At 45.6% G+C, this 16,360-nt stretch overlaps 1 protein-coding gene across 5 annotated transcripts; it reads right to left on the bottom strand.

Annotated features, from left to right (window-relative positions):
• Positions 1-4,518: 4,518 nt before the first annotated feature.
• On the bottom strand, positions 4,519-16,101 carry SLC32A1 (solute carrier family 32 member 1). 5 transcript variants are annotated; one of them, XM_083446950.1, is made up of 4 exons: positions 15,743-16,101; positions 11,681-11,758; positions 9,282-10,214; positions 4,519-6,660 (listed from the first exon to the last, which is right to left on the bottom strand). In XM_083446950.1, exons 3-4 carry the CDS (start codon positions 9,657-9,659, stop codon positions 5,473-5,475), a joined length of 1,566 nt encoding a protein of 521 aa, XP_083303076.1. In that variant the 5' UTR covers positions 9,660-10,214; positions 11,681-11,758; positions 15,743-16,101; the 3' UTR covers positions 4,519-5,472. The 5 variants fall into 5 exon arrangements, with proteins under 5 accessions (XP_083303076.1, XP_083303075.1, XP_083303077.1 ...); XM_083446949.1 differs by lacking the exon at positions 15,743-16,101 and adding an exon at positions 15,398-15,491; XM_083446951.1 differs by lacking the exon at positions 11,681-11,758.
• Positions 16,102-16,360: the final 259 nt, after the last annotated feature.

The following is a 16,360-nucleotide window of genomic DNA, read 5'->3' as shown; positions in this document are numbered from 1 at the left end:
GGTATAGTTTTTTGTAAAATATGTAAAATTTATGAAATGTAAAATGAACCATGGAAAAGAAGGGAAGTCATTGATATCTTCAGGATGGAAAATGAGTATTTTAAACTGTAAAACAGAAAACTTAATAAAATTTATATACACAAAAAAAAAAGAATTCTCTATAGGGCTAGATGTAAAATAAATTAAAAAAATATTGGGGAGGGCAAGAGGAAAAAGGGGCTGTCAGTCAAGTCATCCAATAGGTCTCTACAAACGCCTTAACATCCCCTCAAACGCACAAACAAAAAAAGCACAACGACGAGCAAAAGGAGCCGTCTGGCTGTCTTGAGATTTAGAAGGAAGGGCTTCTAAATCGCTCAATTTGACGCACGCGCGCGATCGCCAGCTCTTAGGTTGGGGAGGCTTCGTTCGCTTGAGGGCTCGTGTTTCCTAAATGAAGCTTACTATATTATTAACGCTTTATAAGCGGGCACTTCCCTGCAGGCAACCAAGCTGGCCACATGAGCGGTGCATTGGGAGTCTGGCGGTGGAAGAAGCCTCATATACCAAGTCAGACCATCATGGGTCCACACCGTCCTGATAAGCTGAGGGCTGTCTCCGCTGGCTGGCAGCTGGTCACCAGGGTTTCAGAAAGGGCACCTTCTCCCCAGGCCTACCCGGAGATGCCGGGGACTAACCTACGCGTAAAGCAGACGCCCTACCGCGGAGCCACTGCCCTACCGTGGACTTCTGCGGCTAAACGTCCCCACGATCTCGAATTGAGGGCTTAGCCGACTTAATAACCTGCGGGGTGATCTTGAGGCCCTTTCAGGGTTACTTCAGGAAGGAGTCTGCGCTGCGGTGATTTCCCCTCTCGCTGCCTCTTGGTTCTTTCCCGTTGCCTCCTTTTTTCGTAACCCAGTTCTTCCCCTTCCTCGCCGTCTTCCTCTCCCTCTCCCTCTCCTGCATTGCAGACCTATTGGCAAACAGAAAACTCCGCAAGAAGAACATGCTTTCCTAACCCGAACACGTGCGCGCATAGATGCTCAGGAAAGGGCCATTCGATTCTCATCCAGATTTCCTTTCCGGAGACCTGTGTCTAATTGACTGGCCTGACTTAGATAGTTTAACCCTATCCCCACTGATCTAGGAGTAGGACCCTCTGGACTCAACGGGACTTTCTGCGTAGGCGTGTACAGGATGTTCTCAACATCAATAGTTTCTTTAAAAAATTAATCCTCATCAGCTGCCACGAAAAGGCTTGAATTGCGCGCGAGTGCCGAAGAGCGCATTCATTCCTGGCTGCATCACTGCGCGGCTTTCCTTCCCCTGAATAAGACCGCGTGGCTACGATCGTGCTGTTAATGTAAGTGGATCTGAGAATTAAATCTACGAGAAGAATCAATGGCCCGAGAATTCTGTGTTAATTGCGCTGATGGAGTGCCCAGTTCTTGGCTCTGGGTAGTTAGAAGAAAAGGCAAACCCTCATCTCCGGGGTCGAGGGTAGTTCAGGACGCTTTTTTCATAACATTTTACTTACCTGTCTAAAAAAACGACTTGCCAGTATCCTCGCCCTTAAATTTTTCATAGGCTTTATTAATTTGGAAGGTGTCTACCTTTCAGCAGAGAACGGTTTCCCTGTTTTACGAAGTAACACAAGCGAATCAAATCATGTTACTGTTTATCCGAATTATATTTCAGCATCAATTACGCTTATTCGATGGTGCAGATTATGATTATTACGCCTCGAACTAGAGATGTCGCCTCCAGCAGAAAATAAAAAATAAATTCATCAGCTGCAGGCCTGGGAAAGAAGTGATGATGCAATTCTGCGTCACAGTGTGACGTTGTGCGGGGGAAGATTATAGCTCATTTTCCTTCCTCTGACTTCAAAGCCATGTGAATGAATTATAATACGTATAACATAATGGAATCTAAAATATATGCGACACTAATAAACAACACTAGCCTATGCATGTTTACTCGGAAGTAAGTCCCACTGTATCCACTGGGCCTTACTCCAAGGAAAGTATGCATAGGATCGCATACTTCTTGTTGCGGCATACATTAGATATATACAGTAAAGCTATTTCAGTTTGGCCATTCGCGTATTTCAGATGGGCAGATGAGCAATGCAAACGACGACATACTTTATATTTCTGCCCTTTTCCCTTTCAAGGAGAAAATTCTGCCTTGCTTCTTCTCTGCTAGAAAATTGCAGGAGTTCATATTAGATATATATGAGACATCGTGCTCTCTTTGAACGGATTATTTACGAAAAACGGAAGAGAAAATGTTGAAACCTTTCCCACCCGTTACACTTATTCCTAGGTTATTTCTATATAGAGCGCTTTGCGAAGCAGCTTACTACTTCGACGATTGCTCTGTTATACAAGATCTCAAAGCATTCGATATTCTAGAAGCTTCAAACAATGCTGTTCGCTTGGAGTACTGGGAAAAATAAACCTTATCAGCCCACAAGGAGGCGCTATTTGGAATTTCCTAATTCCAAAATTAATACAATGAAACGCAGCCAGTTAAGATAAGGGGAAATAGATGGGTGGGTAAGAAGATTGCTTTTAAAAAAGGACTGTTCACTTCTGACGTTTTATGCTGCCTCCAGCACAATAACAGTTTAGAACTAGGATGATACATTCTTTAAAGGAAACGTGAGCACCAACATCTTGTCCTCTCTAGGCTTGAATAAAATACTTTCTTTCCTACTGCAGTGGATGGAATCTGGCATGAATTTCAATATCCAGGAACTACATGTATTACTATAATTGAATGACAAATTTGCGTAAATCTGACAAATTTCAAAATTGCCACTAATTCAAATATTGGAATATTTGGTAAATCACATTTAAGAAATCACTGGCATAATTTTCTTCCTCATCAGATGCAGAAAAGAGTTTAAAATACTACACAAATCTAATTCTTCAGAATACATTTAAGAGCAAGGAAATATCATATAAAATATCTCTTCTTTGCTGAACATCAGCTTTTGCCACCAAAGCTATAATTACACTGAAAAACCACAAATAACCTAAATCCCAGATAAGAAGTTGAAAATTCAGATATCAAGATGAGCTGTTCAGATTTTTCAAATATTGATATGCAAATTTGATATTTGAGGATTTGAATAAGAACACAAGGCAGGGAGGGTAGGGGAATGAAAACATATAAATGAGAAATTTCCTCACTGTTTCATTTCGGTTTTGAACTATACAAGTCCTGCTACACATTCAGCTATAATGTGGCATGGCCCTGTCAGGACTGTCTCACTTCAAAAAGTGTGTTTTAATTACTCTGTTAAAAAAACTGAAGAAAAATAACCTAGAATATCAGAGAGAAGACTACTTTTTGCAATCTTTACCCTTACATGCTATCTTACTACAGACAGGAAGGATTATTTTATATGGGGGAAAACTCATTCATGTGATTTCCCCCTACCCATAATCTGAAAAGGTACAGTCCAGAAAGAGTTGTACCATAGGATGGTTCTGAATGTGTATTTAGCTTTTTAGTCTTGTCAGACTGTGGGGTTTAATTCCCATCTCAGTAAAAGCTGAGCTCAGCCTCAACTTCCTATCTGTAAAATGATAATACTAGTCACTTTTGGCATGCTGCTGTTGCACAGATATACTATGGAAAGAAATGCTTTGTACATTAAAAATGGTGTGTGAATTAAATAACAGCAACAATTATTAATGGGCTGAGGAACTGAAAACGAGGACACAATCAGCAAAATTCAGAGGCACACACCCAAACCTTATTTTAGTCTCCCTTCCTGAGCCACACTCACATAAACTGAGACGGGAGGAGCCAAGGCAACTGTATCCTAAAAGATAATCCTCATTGTGCATTGGCTCGATCACAAATGATAGACTTTGTATTGGTTAGAGGTCAGCTAATGTAACATAGCAGCGAAGAAACTTGGACCATAATTCTGTGCACAAGGAGTTGGTCCCATAGAAATCACATTATGTGCCACATGAGTCAAGGAGCTGCCAAGTCAAACCTTGTACCTGCCATGACCCCACTACATAGTTAACAGCACAATCCTACTCAGAGGTAGGTCCCATTGAGGATTGCAATCTGAGACAAGTCCTTGTCTCACAGCCTCTCCCCCAGATCTGTGATAATGTACTGATACTGACCTACCTTAATGGCTTGTTGCCATGAGATAATGTTTGTGAAATGCTAGGTTTGAACACAGTAGGATGCTATCGTTCATACCAAGTTAGTTGTAATGATAGGCTTGTCCCACTGATTTCAATGGCACTTAAGTTCAGATACACAACAGAGCAATCCTAACCATGTCTATTTGGAAATCCTATTGTATGCAAAGAGACTTATTCCCAGGTAACTGACTGCAGCCTTGACTACAATACTAACCTCAATTACCTGGGAATAAGCCCCATTGAATTCGATGGAGCTTATTTCTGAGTAGCCATGGTTAGGACTGCAGTCTCAGTCTGGATGCAGCCCAGTGTGCTCCCAGATTACAGTCCCTAGAACAAACTATGCCAGCCAAAGTTCTTATGGTTTCTCTTTATTGTTTGATATATTTATGTACCACATTATATGTTAAAGATAGATTTTCTGATATACATTTTTCATCTTTTTTACCACAATTACACCACACATACATTGGAAACAGCTCCACAGATCTGGTAGTTGCACAGAATGGTTTTTTTGTGTGTGTTTTGTTTCATATCCAGAATACTTCTTTTCAAATCAAACAACTTGATTTTATTTTATTTTGCAATTTAGAAATAAAAATGACCCAATCCAGAACTGAACTCCCAAGTCTCTGATCTCAGATGGAGGTCAAGGAAGGTCAAAATGGGAAGCGCTGGTATTGGACATGAGTTTGTATGGAAGTATTAAGCAGTCCTTACTAGTTGTTTTAATATACAATGTAAACACTACAGCTTTTGTGGCTCATCATTGGTCACTGAAACCATTTCAACTAGTTGCTCATACAATCTAAACCTTGCATTAAGTTTCATCAGGTCATTATGTTGCCCAGTGTCCCAACACAAGGATCCCAAGAGACTGGGGTGCCTTTTCTTTTTTAAAAAAACAAGACTGAATTGCATAATACTTGCAGAAATATTACCAGGAAACCTCTCATTATTTCCAAATACAGAATTTCATCTTCCTTATAAAGATAAGAGTTTTTAGACTAGTGAATGAACAGGACAAGGAAATATTTCAAATATTTTCTCTCTGATAATATCTAAATATATATATATATATATGAGTCTTCTTAAGTTTATTTAAAAAGTCTGCTGGGCTAAGCGTTTGATCTGGAAACTTTGCTTAACGTTCTGTGATAGAATTTCTTGGGTGTACTTAACTAAAACAAAGAAAGAAAGAACAACATTTCTCCTTTGATGAGGATGCATAATCATTTGACTATGTGGATGTTCTGTGTGATTCTCTAGCAAATCCCTCCCATTAAATGCAACCAGCTCAACTCATCCTTTAGTCTTCTGTATTGGTGCTATAAGCCTCGATGAGGCCTTCTAAAGAGTGAATGAACCCAGACACACTGCATATACCCCCTATTACAAAAATGGCCACATCAAAGAAGACATGGTGCCACAAGAGCTTCCTCCACAAGAGCTTGAGGTGGAAGAGGCTGGGGAGGAGGAAACAGAGGCCTGCACCTGTGAGGCTCCCGGTCAGGCCCATCAGGAGGGCAAAATGAGGGACATAAATGGCCATCAACAAGGTAAAAACTACAAGGGCACACCTGAGGGTGAGTCCCCAGGCTTTGATCCTGCCATCACCTCCATAGCAATTAGGGAAGAAGGCCCTGGCTCCATCTTGGAAGAGGGATCTCTCCAGGACCTCCACAGCTGCAAAGAACGGCAATGGGTAAGACAGCAAAGCTTTGGCCACCAAGAAAAGGTTGACGACGGCCCTAATGGTGGATGGTAAGTTATCTGTGATGACTTCCTTTGTCTCATCGGCCCAAGTCAGGTAGGCAACCAAGGCAAAGAGTCCCTTCAGGATGCAAGCAGCTATGTGAGTCCAGTTCATCATGCAGTGGAACTCCTTAGGGTTCTGCATGTTCCCTTCTAAGGAAGGCAGAAAGATCTGAGAGGTGTAGCTGAAGACAATGATGCCGATGGAGATGGGGAACTTCTTCACGTCAATGTAAAACTTGACTTTGTCCCATGCCCAGTCGCGGGCTCTGGAGAGGCAGTAGGCGATGACTAAAATGTTGATCACAAAATGGGCCAAGGTGCAGAGCAAGCTGAACTTGGAGACAGCCTTGAGGTTCTTCAAGAAAGCACAAGGGAGGAGCACGGCTGTGGCAATGATGGACCATGACTTCTGAGAGACGGGCAAGGTTGGGAAGCTGTTGTACATCAGGTTGCCACTGACCACCACATAGAGGATGCAGGTCATGACCAACTCTATGATCTGAGCCACATTCACAATCCTGCCCCCAAGCGAGGGGAACCTGGGAGCACAGCAAGCATTCGCAATGTCCACATAGGAGTCTCTCACCCTGACTATCTCCCCGTCTTCGTTCTCTTCATAGAGACAGGCAATGAGGATTTTCCCAGTGTAGCAGCAAACCACTGCTGCAAAAATAATTAGAAAGAGTCCTAGGTATCCACCATGGAGTATAGCATAGGGCAGGCCAAGGACAAACATCCCCTAAAAAGAGACAAAATGGAGACTGTGTTGCTCAGTTTTACTTAGCACGTGACAACTCGGGGGAGGGGGGGAAGGTGGAAGGGGCAGAAACAAAATGCAAGGGCCTGTTACCCACCCCCAACCCTCCAATCTTCCATAGAATGAAATAAAAACCAGGACAGACCCCAGAAAGAAATGGCATACTTCACTTTTCTGCATGTAATAACTCTTAAATGTTTGGATGTAATCACAAAACCTTTATTTAAGGTGTGTGGGGGGGGATTCTGTCATTTAAAGTCTGTGGTTTCTTTCTTTTTTAAAAAGAAAAAGTTGTATGCTTTGGAGAGAGGGAGGGAAAGCATAAATAGTTAAATATTTCAAAGCTTTAAAAAAAAAACCCAGTTAAGTAATCCAAAATGTCTTGGAATAAATTTCAATAAATCATCCTCCTTGCTTGCAGAGGCTTTTTGGTTTTTTTTAACTCACATTAAGACTGCAATCCCTAACACACTTGCAAGGAAGTAAGCCCCATTGAACACCATAGGATTAACCTCTAGGTGAGAATGCATTGGAATCACTGCATTTCTTTAAATGGCTATTGACTCTGTTTCGTTTGACTGGGTTTTTGTTTTTTAAGATCCAAAGCATTGAAGCAATCTTGAAAATATCTCACACAAAGAAGTGGCTGGAAGCTCTCAAATTCATTCCCTTCTTTGAAAATTGGAAGGATATGTTTTGAATCAGTAGAGAACACAAATATTCGTAACTCTTCCCCTTCCGATTTGTAACTTATCTTGTTAAGACTGTAAGCAGCTGGCTCAATTTGCTGCTCTTTTAAAATAAATAAATAAATAACTTGTACCGAGTACCTGGTGCAATATCAGACACAATAATAAAGTTTTGATGTTTCAAACTGCTTGGAGTCATAATCTGAGAATCAGAACAATTCCTTTCCTCTCCTCCCCCCCCCCTCCCAAATATGCGATTCTGCAATGAAACATTCGTTAATTCATTATTGCAAATGTAAAATGCTCTGGTTTAAGATAGAAGACATTTCTCTTAGGTTCCTTATGCAAACTGAAAACCAGTTCAGCCAAATGAATCCAGTCCTATGGCTGGACTGGTTTATACGCCATATTGGTAAATCGTTACAGAGGGCATTTTTAGAAGCAGTCTTGATAATCGAAGATCCCTCTAGGTATCAAAAAAATTCCGCCACATTTTCAAATAAGAAAACATTTTTTTACAAAAATTCGATTTGGCTATAAATTAAATTGAATTTTATCAGACCTGGCAATAAATTGGACAGGGAAAGATTTTAAAATATCAATAGACAGTCTTGGGGAGTCTCGCATTCCGTTTCCAGCCTTTTAATACCAAACGAAAATCGATCACAAATATGGAAATGCAACTTTATCTTCCTAAGAAGCATTTCCTGATCAATTATTACTTTCCTCCTTTCGGATCTGAAGCATATCCGATTGAAACTGAATAACACCGGGATGTCATTTCGTTACATCGCATTTTTTTATTGTCTGTAACAGGAATTCTTGACTTTATGCACCTGCACTTTTAAACACACAAAATTAACTCTTTAAAGGAAAGTAGGGGGGGGACTCAGTGAGACTGTGCAGTTTGGTTTGGGAGATTAAAACCAGGAACCGTCAGTCTAAGTACTACCATGCAAAAAGACGTTAATGTATAGTGTCTCTGTGTGTTTTTCCATTTACTCCTTAGGCGAGTCACATGCGCGGCTTTCTCTCTTTATTAGCTGAATGGGCAGAGGAAAATTAATACAGACTCTGAAACGCCTAGGGGAGGAGGGAACAGGCTCTCCTGTTTGGACCATCTGTTGCCTTGGTTATGTCGAGGTGCAGAGTCGAGCCAGAAGCTGTGCTATGCACCAAAACAAAACAAAAAACACCGAATTGAGGAGGAAAGAAAGAAGAGGCAGAAGGGCCATTCGGATCTCGAGGTGCACACTCAAGACTTCAGTCTTTTGTGTTCCGTAACAACGTCTGCGTTTTGATTTCTCAACATCAGGAACACGGATTAACATCATCACTGCAGGAATAAGATGGACCGAATTGAGATGGGGAGAGGGTGGGGGGAAGAGAGAGAAAAAAGAGAGGGACAGAAAGAGAGAGACTGAAGTGGGGAGAGAAAGAATTCTTTGGCCATTCTTTTAACTGACCTAAAAAGAGAAGTTGTTGGCTGTTGATGCGTGTGATGCGATCTTAAGTATGTGCTCCCGAATCGCGACCTAACCCCTAATCCTTGAATGTCCCGGCCCCAGTTATGTTATGTGCAATCACCCATGTGCGACGTGGTCTTGGGAGTCCACACGTTCCTAGGAGAAGTGCTTTGCCCTAGGTGGTCTGTTGGAGGTTCCTCCACCGCCTCTAAGGTCCTATGAGGGCAGGGAGCGTGAGGGCAGGGCGCAGCTGAGCCGCATCTGCTACGGAATTCGCTCCAGGGCGAACCATGATGGGCACGGGCCCCTATGAAGGAGGTAGGAGGGAAAGGAGGGCGTCCTGTCTCTCTGCAAGGCAGTCGCCAGGCTCTGCCGCTGGTTCCAAGGGAGCCAGGACCCCGCCCCACCTAATGAAGAGCAATGGAATTGGGGGGGGGGGTTGCGTTACCTGGATGGCGTTGGTGACATTCCAGCCGGCTTCCCAGGCTGTGATCCTGGGCTTCCCTTGGCCGGACAGCTCCGAGCAGACGCCTTCGTCCTTGGAGGCGGACGGAGGCAGGGGCCCGGTGCCGTCCCGCTGGTAGTGGATGTCCCCTTCCAAGGGCGGCTCCCCTCCTTCCTCGCTGCCCTCGGATTTCAAGATGTCCATCTGCAGCCCTTGCCGGTGCTCGTAGTCCAGGTCATCGCAGTGCACGAAGCCCACCGCCTCCTCGTCCGTCGCCGCCTGGAAGCCCAAGCGGGCGAACACCCCGCTGACTTTCGCCTGAGACTTGTTCGAAACCGAGGTGGCCACATTGGAGATCTTGCTGCGGATTAGCGTCGCCATGATGCTGGCTCTGGCTGCGCCTCAATCGGGTGTGTGTGAGTGAGTGTGTGTGTGTGTGTGTGTGTTGGGGGCGGGGAGAGAATCAACACGCTCCTAAAAAGTAGGGGGAGTTGAAATTTTTAAGTTTAAATTTTTTAAAAAGGGTTGGTGGAATTCTGCGCCAAGCACGATCCAGGCTCCGCTCGTGCGCTCTTGCCGACGGTGGCGACGCGTTTTAGCAGGGCGCTATCTCCACTCCCGGATGGAATTGGACCTTCTCCTCCTCCGCAGTGTCCCCTGGACCATGACACCACTCAGAGGGTCCACCTTGGCGCCTCCATATGAGCCTGTCGCCTTCTACCTGGTGCATGAGGGGAGGGCAGGGCAAGCAGGGCTGCGGGGTGGTCGTGAGGATGTCTGCTGCTTGGATGCCCGGCTCGCCTCTCCCAAGAAATCTCCTCGTCTTCCTCTCTCCCCCAGCCTCCTTCTCCCTCTTCTTCTTCTTCCTCCTAAGCAGGAGAGAGGCGGGTGGGTTGTCTCTCCAGCCTTAGCGGTGCCAATGCAATGCAGAGAAGCCTGGGGGTGGGGGGAGGGAGGGACGAAGGGAGAGAGAGAGAAAGGGAAAGAGAGAGAAGAAGAGGGACGTGCGATGATCACCAGATTGCCAACGCAAGCCTTTTGCTGTGCACAACACGTATCCATCCCCACGCGTTCATCTATCAGGAGGAAGGGGAGGGGGGCAGCGGGATGAGGAAAGGTTTGCTGCATTTCTGGGGGAGGTACTGCAAGTCCCCACCAAAATCTACTCCCCCCACCCCTTTTCCTACTCCAACAGCAACACCCACGCCTCAGAAACACTGCGGATGGAAAGGAGGGGGACACGATTTAAATTCTACATGGTGTTTCTGTTCCGTTCCAAGCCTGGTTCTCAGAATGCCACAAAACCCAGTCTAGGGAGCCCCTCTTCTCTCTCCCCCCCCCTCCCGCCGCCCACCTTCACCCACCAACAAAAGGCAATCATATCCATGATGGATATTCCTAGGGAAAGGATCTTCCCAACTCGCTGGACAGATTTATCTCTCCCTCCGCCCAATATTTGTGGATCATCTCTCTCGCTCCGCCGCCCCCCCCCCACTTGCACAGGCACACACACACATCCCCGCCCCTACCCCTCGCAGATTAACAGTGCCAAAACGTGAGGCAAGAGGTACGGGGAGTAAGGACAGAAAGTCAGGCCTAAAAAGATGGAGAATTTATTACGCACAAAGAAGGAGAGACAGGGAGGTTTTCGCTGCAATCCTATAACTGGTAGCAAGGCCCATTGAATTCCATAAGACTTCATTCGTAGTCGACAAGCGCAGGGTGGTACCTGCTCATCCTTTTGCTTCTATGACGTGTAAAGAGAGTGTAAACCCCAAGATGGAATAGGTTTGTTTGTTTTTCAAAAAGCCTGTTGCTATTACAGAATTCACGTTCATATACCTAATTCATTTCTTTTCGGTATGTCTGTTAGATCTACAAATATGTTCCTCTTTGGGAATCACAAATGATGGTCTCATAATTTTATTACCTGGTAATCTGATACCATAGGATGAAAAACTGAGACGCCATTTCTTTTTGCCCGATGTTTAGAGAGCCCCTAGCACCTTTAGAATAAGGCAGCAAGCTTCGCCGATTTGCTAGCTTACAGGGGAGGAAAAGGGAAATGTCGACCCCAGCCAAGCACTTATACAAAGTCGTGTTGTTCAGCAAACTCTGGTTTCTCGTTTGACTGGTCCGACTCCCCCACCCCCCTGTCCCACCACTCACTCTTCATTTAATATGGCTGTTAAATGTTCCTAAAATAGCGTAATGCTCTTTCTGAATTTTATTTGCTGTTTCCTTTGCGTGATCCGAATCGTTCCCGAATTTTATTTTACAGCGGATCGAAATCGCATTGTAAAACCAGAAGGAAGCTGCAGGAAAGGAGGACGAACAAGGCTGTGACGTTTCTCGAAAGAGGTTTATTATAGTCGCAGGAAATCGTAGCCCAACTATGTTACCTTGTCTGGGGTTCAAAAGAGCCGGCATTCCTAGCACGATTCCGAGAGCTTTTGCGCAGACACAAATCCCGGTGGTGGCTTGAAAAAAGAAAGAAAGAGAAAAGACTTCCAAGTAAAGATGGCGCTTCTAACTACAAATCTTAAATCGATGGGTTTATTTTGCGCTAAAGGAAGCGGCCTCTGTCGCCAATGTTGTGAGTGAGGAAGGTCAAAATGAACCCTTTCTTGCCAAAATTACACATACTTACACACACACACACACACACACACACACCTCAATTTCGAAGCCGAGCTTCGCCGTTTAGCAAAATCAGGCTTCATCCTGGCTTTGGAGAAGGAATTATCACATATCGTTGCACAAGTAGGTCGAGAAAGACAAGCCCTGGAGTTGCCCGCCCCCCTCGCTCCATATTTAGAAACATACAACATGCGTCTGGCAAAAAGGAAGGATCAAATCGCAGCCAGGTTTTAATTTCTATTGCAGAAAACACACACGGAAGGTAATGTCACCCAGCTCGCAGCGCGCGCGCGCGCGCACATCCACACGCCTGCCTGGGACTCAAGTTTACTTGGAACCCAAAGAAAGATCCTTAAAGCGCTCGAGACTTTGCTGTTGTAACTGCATTTAAATCTTCTTTTCGAAGGAGCTCAAGGTGGCGAACGTGGTCTTCCTCCTCCTGAATTAATCTTCATAACAACCTTGTGAGGTAGGTTAGTCTGAGAGGCAGTGAACGGATCAAGGTCACCCTGCCAGCTTTATAACCGTGAGGATTTGAATCCTGTTCTTCCAGGTCCTAGGACAGCACTCTAACCACTACACTACACTACACTGCTACCTTCCGTACCCTTTCCCCACCATTTGTCTGTATCTATCCAGCCGATCTCTTTGAAGCAAAATCCCCGGAGGTTTGGTTTGTAGCTGTCGTGTGTTTTACAACTGATTCTCATACGAAGTAACACTGAAGAGCCCGGATGAACCTCAACAGGGATGTGTGGGATAAACCCTGACGGGCAGAACCAGAGCAATATCATAAGCACCGAACTACTAGACAACTGAACATCCCCCGCTTCTTAGGCTACTAAACAGGCCAGAATGAATGCCATTTTAACTCCCTTTGGGTATATATATATATATATTGCTCGCTTGCTTTGCATCTCAGCAAAGGAAACAAAATTCTGACCCTCTGCACACAAAAATCTGGATAGAATTAGCAAGATCTGCACGTTATTGTGATTTTCATTATAAAGGCAATATTTTATATGAACCGTTTTAAATAGACCTTCTTAAAACATGGGCGCCCGAAGGCGTAACAGAGATTTTCTCAATGAGACCAAAAGGAGTCAGAACAACGAGCAGCCTTTTTGTTGTTTGTCTGGTCTGGAAAAGGTCATGGTCGGCCGGCTTCCTCGGAGACGTCTATTTGTACATTCTAAACGAGGGAAGCCCCATTGTCTTCATTAAGCTTTTCTTGTTTTTGATGACGTGGGTGTCCCCCAACCTCCTCCCTCCTCCCAAAGAGCCCCGGCTCTCGCGTGGACTGATATTCCACCTCCCACAATATCATCCTCGCAACGCTATTCCCAAGACCAAGTTCCAACAAAACCTTTTCCTGGCTGTTTTTTTCGTTCCAACAGCTCTTTCATAGCCTCCGGAATTTTGTATAGCCTCCTGCACTAATTAAATAGAGTTATATAGTTGTCCTTTAAACAACTATACCAACCAGAACAGCGTCTAGGTATGAAAAGACACAGTATAGCCTGGAATGGGTTTCAGGATTACATCTTGCATTTAATCTGCCACATTTCATCCTAAAAACAATCCCCAAAGGTCTCTCTTTTAAAAACCCAGTTGTTTCAGTGGATTGCAGTCATTTCAGGATCTTTGCTGGATGCAAACATCTAGTCCCCGTGAAATCATTATTCATTAGTGCCTTCATTCAAAGGCACGCTTGGATCAATGCATCGTTGTCTTCCTCTGCTGGTTTTGCTCCGGCCCCATCCACACGCGAAACACACGCGAAATGTTTATTTGGATTTAACCTGATTCGCTTTCTGAGATTAACTGGCTGCAATCACCCAGAAAAGTTGCTTGGGGGGCAAACCGCCACGCTGACAAGGGAAAGGGAAAAGCTAAATGTCAAATTTACTAATAAATCTGTTTCTCCCGAATTAATTAATCCGGAAGTACTGCTCACTCCTAACAGCCTTCAAAAGGATTCGAGAGGATTTCGCATTGTCATCCCTTGAGTATACATTTGGGGGTGAGTTCACATTTCAAGATTATCATGTCCTTAGCCCGCTCCTAAACGAAAATAAAGCAAAAGCAAATCCACACACGCAGAGTCTCCCACAACGGATTGAACATTATTTCATCCCTGGGGCAGAGAACTGTCTTTTTGTTTCTTTGTGAATCTGCAAAGCGCCACGCACATTGATAGCGCCAAATAAATAAATAAATAAATAAATATAATCAGAGAGATGGCTGTGTGAAACACACATCACACCAATCAGATCCCACAGACAAGTGTTTTCATTCATATCCGTTGTGAAGCACAAGGGTCCCCCAGCCCCCAGTGGAGGCAGTTCACACGTTCAGCGGCTAGTAATCAAGCGACGAGAGAAGTACATCACTAACGCGTTCTTTCCAGTCAAACTGGGTTTGAAATGGGATGGTGCCAGTCCCTAAACGATTCTTCCTTTATTTGGATCCAACGGGATCTGAAATCCATCTTTCAGCGCGCGCGTTTTGAACTCTGCGCCGGGGAAAGGAGTCCGGGAAGGAGACGAGACGCCCCGCCCCATTTCTACGCCCCAAACGCGTATTTCCCTCCGAAGATGAATTGCTCAAAAAGTTGTCTTCTTATGGGCGTTAGTTTGTAAGGTGTAGCTAGATATCGCTCTGTGCATACTTTATAGCCTTAACAACTTGGAGAGGGCGGGTGGAGAGATAGGAACAGCTTTTCATTTATCGCTTTCTTTTTAAACGCCGCCCCCCCAAAAAAAAAACACCCTGAAAATTATGCCCGGGAGGGCAAGGTTTGATTAGGAATTCAGCAAGTTCGGCAGCGAAGCAGTCGACCTCGTACGGCGATTAAAATTGGCCAAGCCGGTGCGCCCGGAGGCGCACGAAACTAGACCAGTGTCCACCGGCTGCTGCGCGTTCCTCGGCCTGTCGACGGCCAGAGGAAGAGCCAGGACTTCTTTAAAATTCAAGATATCTCCAGGACTCCTCCTGCACATACACACGCACTCACAAACACAGAGACAGCCAAACACACGCGCGACACAAGGAGAGCTTTATAACGCGCCTGCAGTCCGCGCGCAAGGCTTCCACTGGAAGACCACGGCGCGGCGCGGCTCTTCCAGCGAATTCCGCCTCACGTGCCACCCCTGCCGGCTGCATTTCAGGAGAGAAGCGGGGAAAGCGCCTTGTTCGATTGCCCGATGCTCCCGTTCGCTCTGAAGAACGGGAATCGGTGGGGCTGGGTCTCTGGGAATGTGTGCCCAGGACTGCAGCCAGAGCATTTCAGACATTTGAGAAAAAGAGAAGGAAAAAGAGGGGATAGGGAGGAACTGGTTCCCCTTTGAACACAGAAGCACATGGACAAAAGGGAGGGAGAGCGGGAGGGAGACGATCTCCTGCTACCCTGCCAGCAGCTAGCAAAAATGCCCCAAGAAGAGTGTACCGCCCCCTAGCCACCCCGCCGCTTTTCATACTGTACCTGCCCGCCCTCGCAAGAGTGCAAAACTTTCCTGTAGTCCGATGCCGGCAAAAGAGGTCCCTTCTGTCGATGGATTTCGATGACACGCGGTCACCGTCATCGTCAAATCACACGCACGCGCGCTCTCACACACACGTTTGGTCCTGATCTTACCGAGAGCGTTTCACTGGAAATGTCCCGTGAAAAGCGGGTCAGGAGGAGAGAAAGAGAGGGGGGGGGAAGCGGGAGAACTAAAAAGGAAAGAAGGAGAGAGGGGTGGAAGAAAGATGGAGAAGGGAGAGAGAGAGAGAGAGAGAGATGAATCAGGAATAGAGAAGCAGAGAGGGAAAGTGCCGGTTACCTAAGATTCATCTTTGCCTGCAGATCCATCTTTCCACATGCAAGAGGACAAGGAATGAGGGGTTGAAACAGCGGAGAGAGGGAGGCGAGGGAGCGAGGGACGGACAGACGGATGGATCACCGCGTCACTGACGCGCGGTAATAATTATTCCCACGGAGGGTGATGGATGCGAATCTTGTCCAAAGGTTAGCAGGTCTGGAGAGTGTGCTTCTGACGGCCAAATAATTTCAGAATGGAGCTAGAGAGAGAGAGAGGCAGGCGAAGACCCACTTGCAAACCCTTTCGCTTTCCCAAGCAGCGAGACGCGCGCGCGTCCGCGTATGTCAGAGAGCAGGGAGGTGGGGGCTGTGAGTACCTAGACACGAGATAGCCGGAGGCTTTTTTGTGGAGCCTAAACCAGGTCAAGGAAAAAGATGTGCCGTTTCCCTTCGTTTTCCACCCGCCCCCGCCCCCTCTTTAAGAGGACGTCACGTTTTTCATAAATCCAGAGCTCGCGTATTTATTCCTGGAAGGGGTTCGGGGAAGAACACCCTGACTCAGAGATTTCTTCTTGAAACGGCAAATCCCCCTCCGAGCCCCACCAGAGAGCCGTCGTGTTGCAAAGGGCAGGGCGATAAG

This window comes from Podarcis tiliguerta (assembly GCF_965153285.1).
Source record: "Podarcis tiliguerta genome assembly, chromosome: 6".
Taxonomy (NCBI): domain Eukaryota; kingdom Metazoa; phylum Chordata; class Lepidosauria; order Squamata; family Lacertidae; genus Podarcis; species Podarcis tiliguerta.
This window is presented reverse-complemented; position numbering and strand designations above follow the sequence as displayed.

Excerpts from the sequence above, each read along its gene's own strand:
- SLC32A1 (XM_083446950.1), bottom strand. The coding sequence starts at position 9,659 with ATGGCGACGCTAATCCGCAGCAAGATCTCCAATGTGGCCACCTCGGTT. Across the intron at positions 6,661-9,281 it reads ATGTCACCAACGCCATCCAG|GGGATGTTTGTCCTTGGCCT; the intron begins GTAACGCAACCC and ends GTCTCTTTTTAG.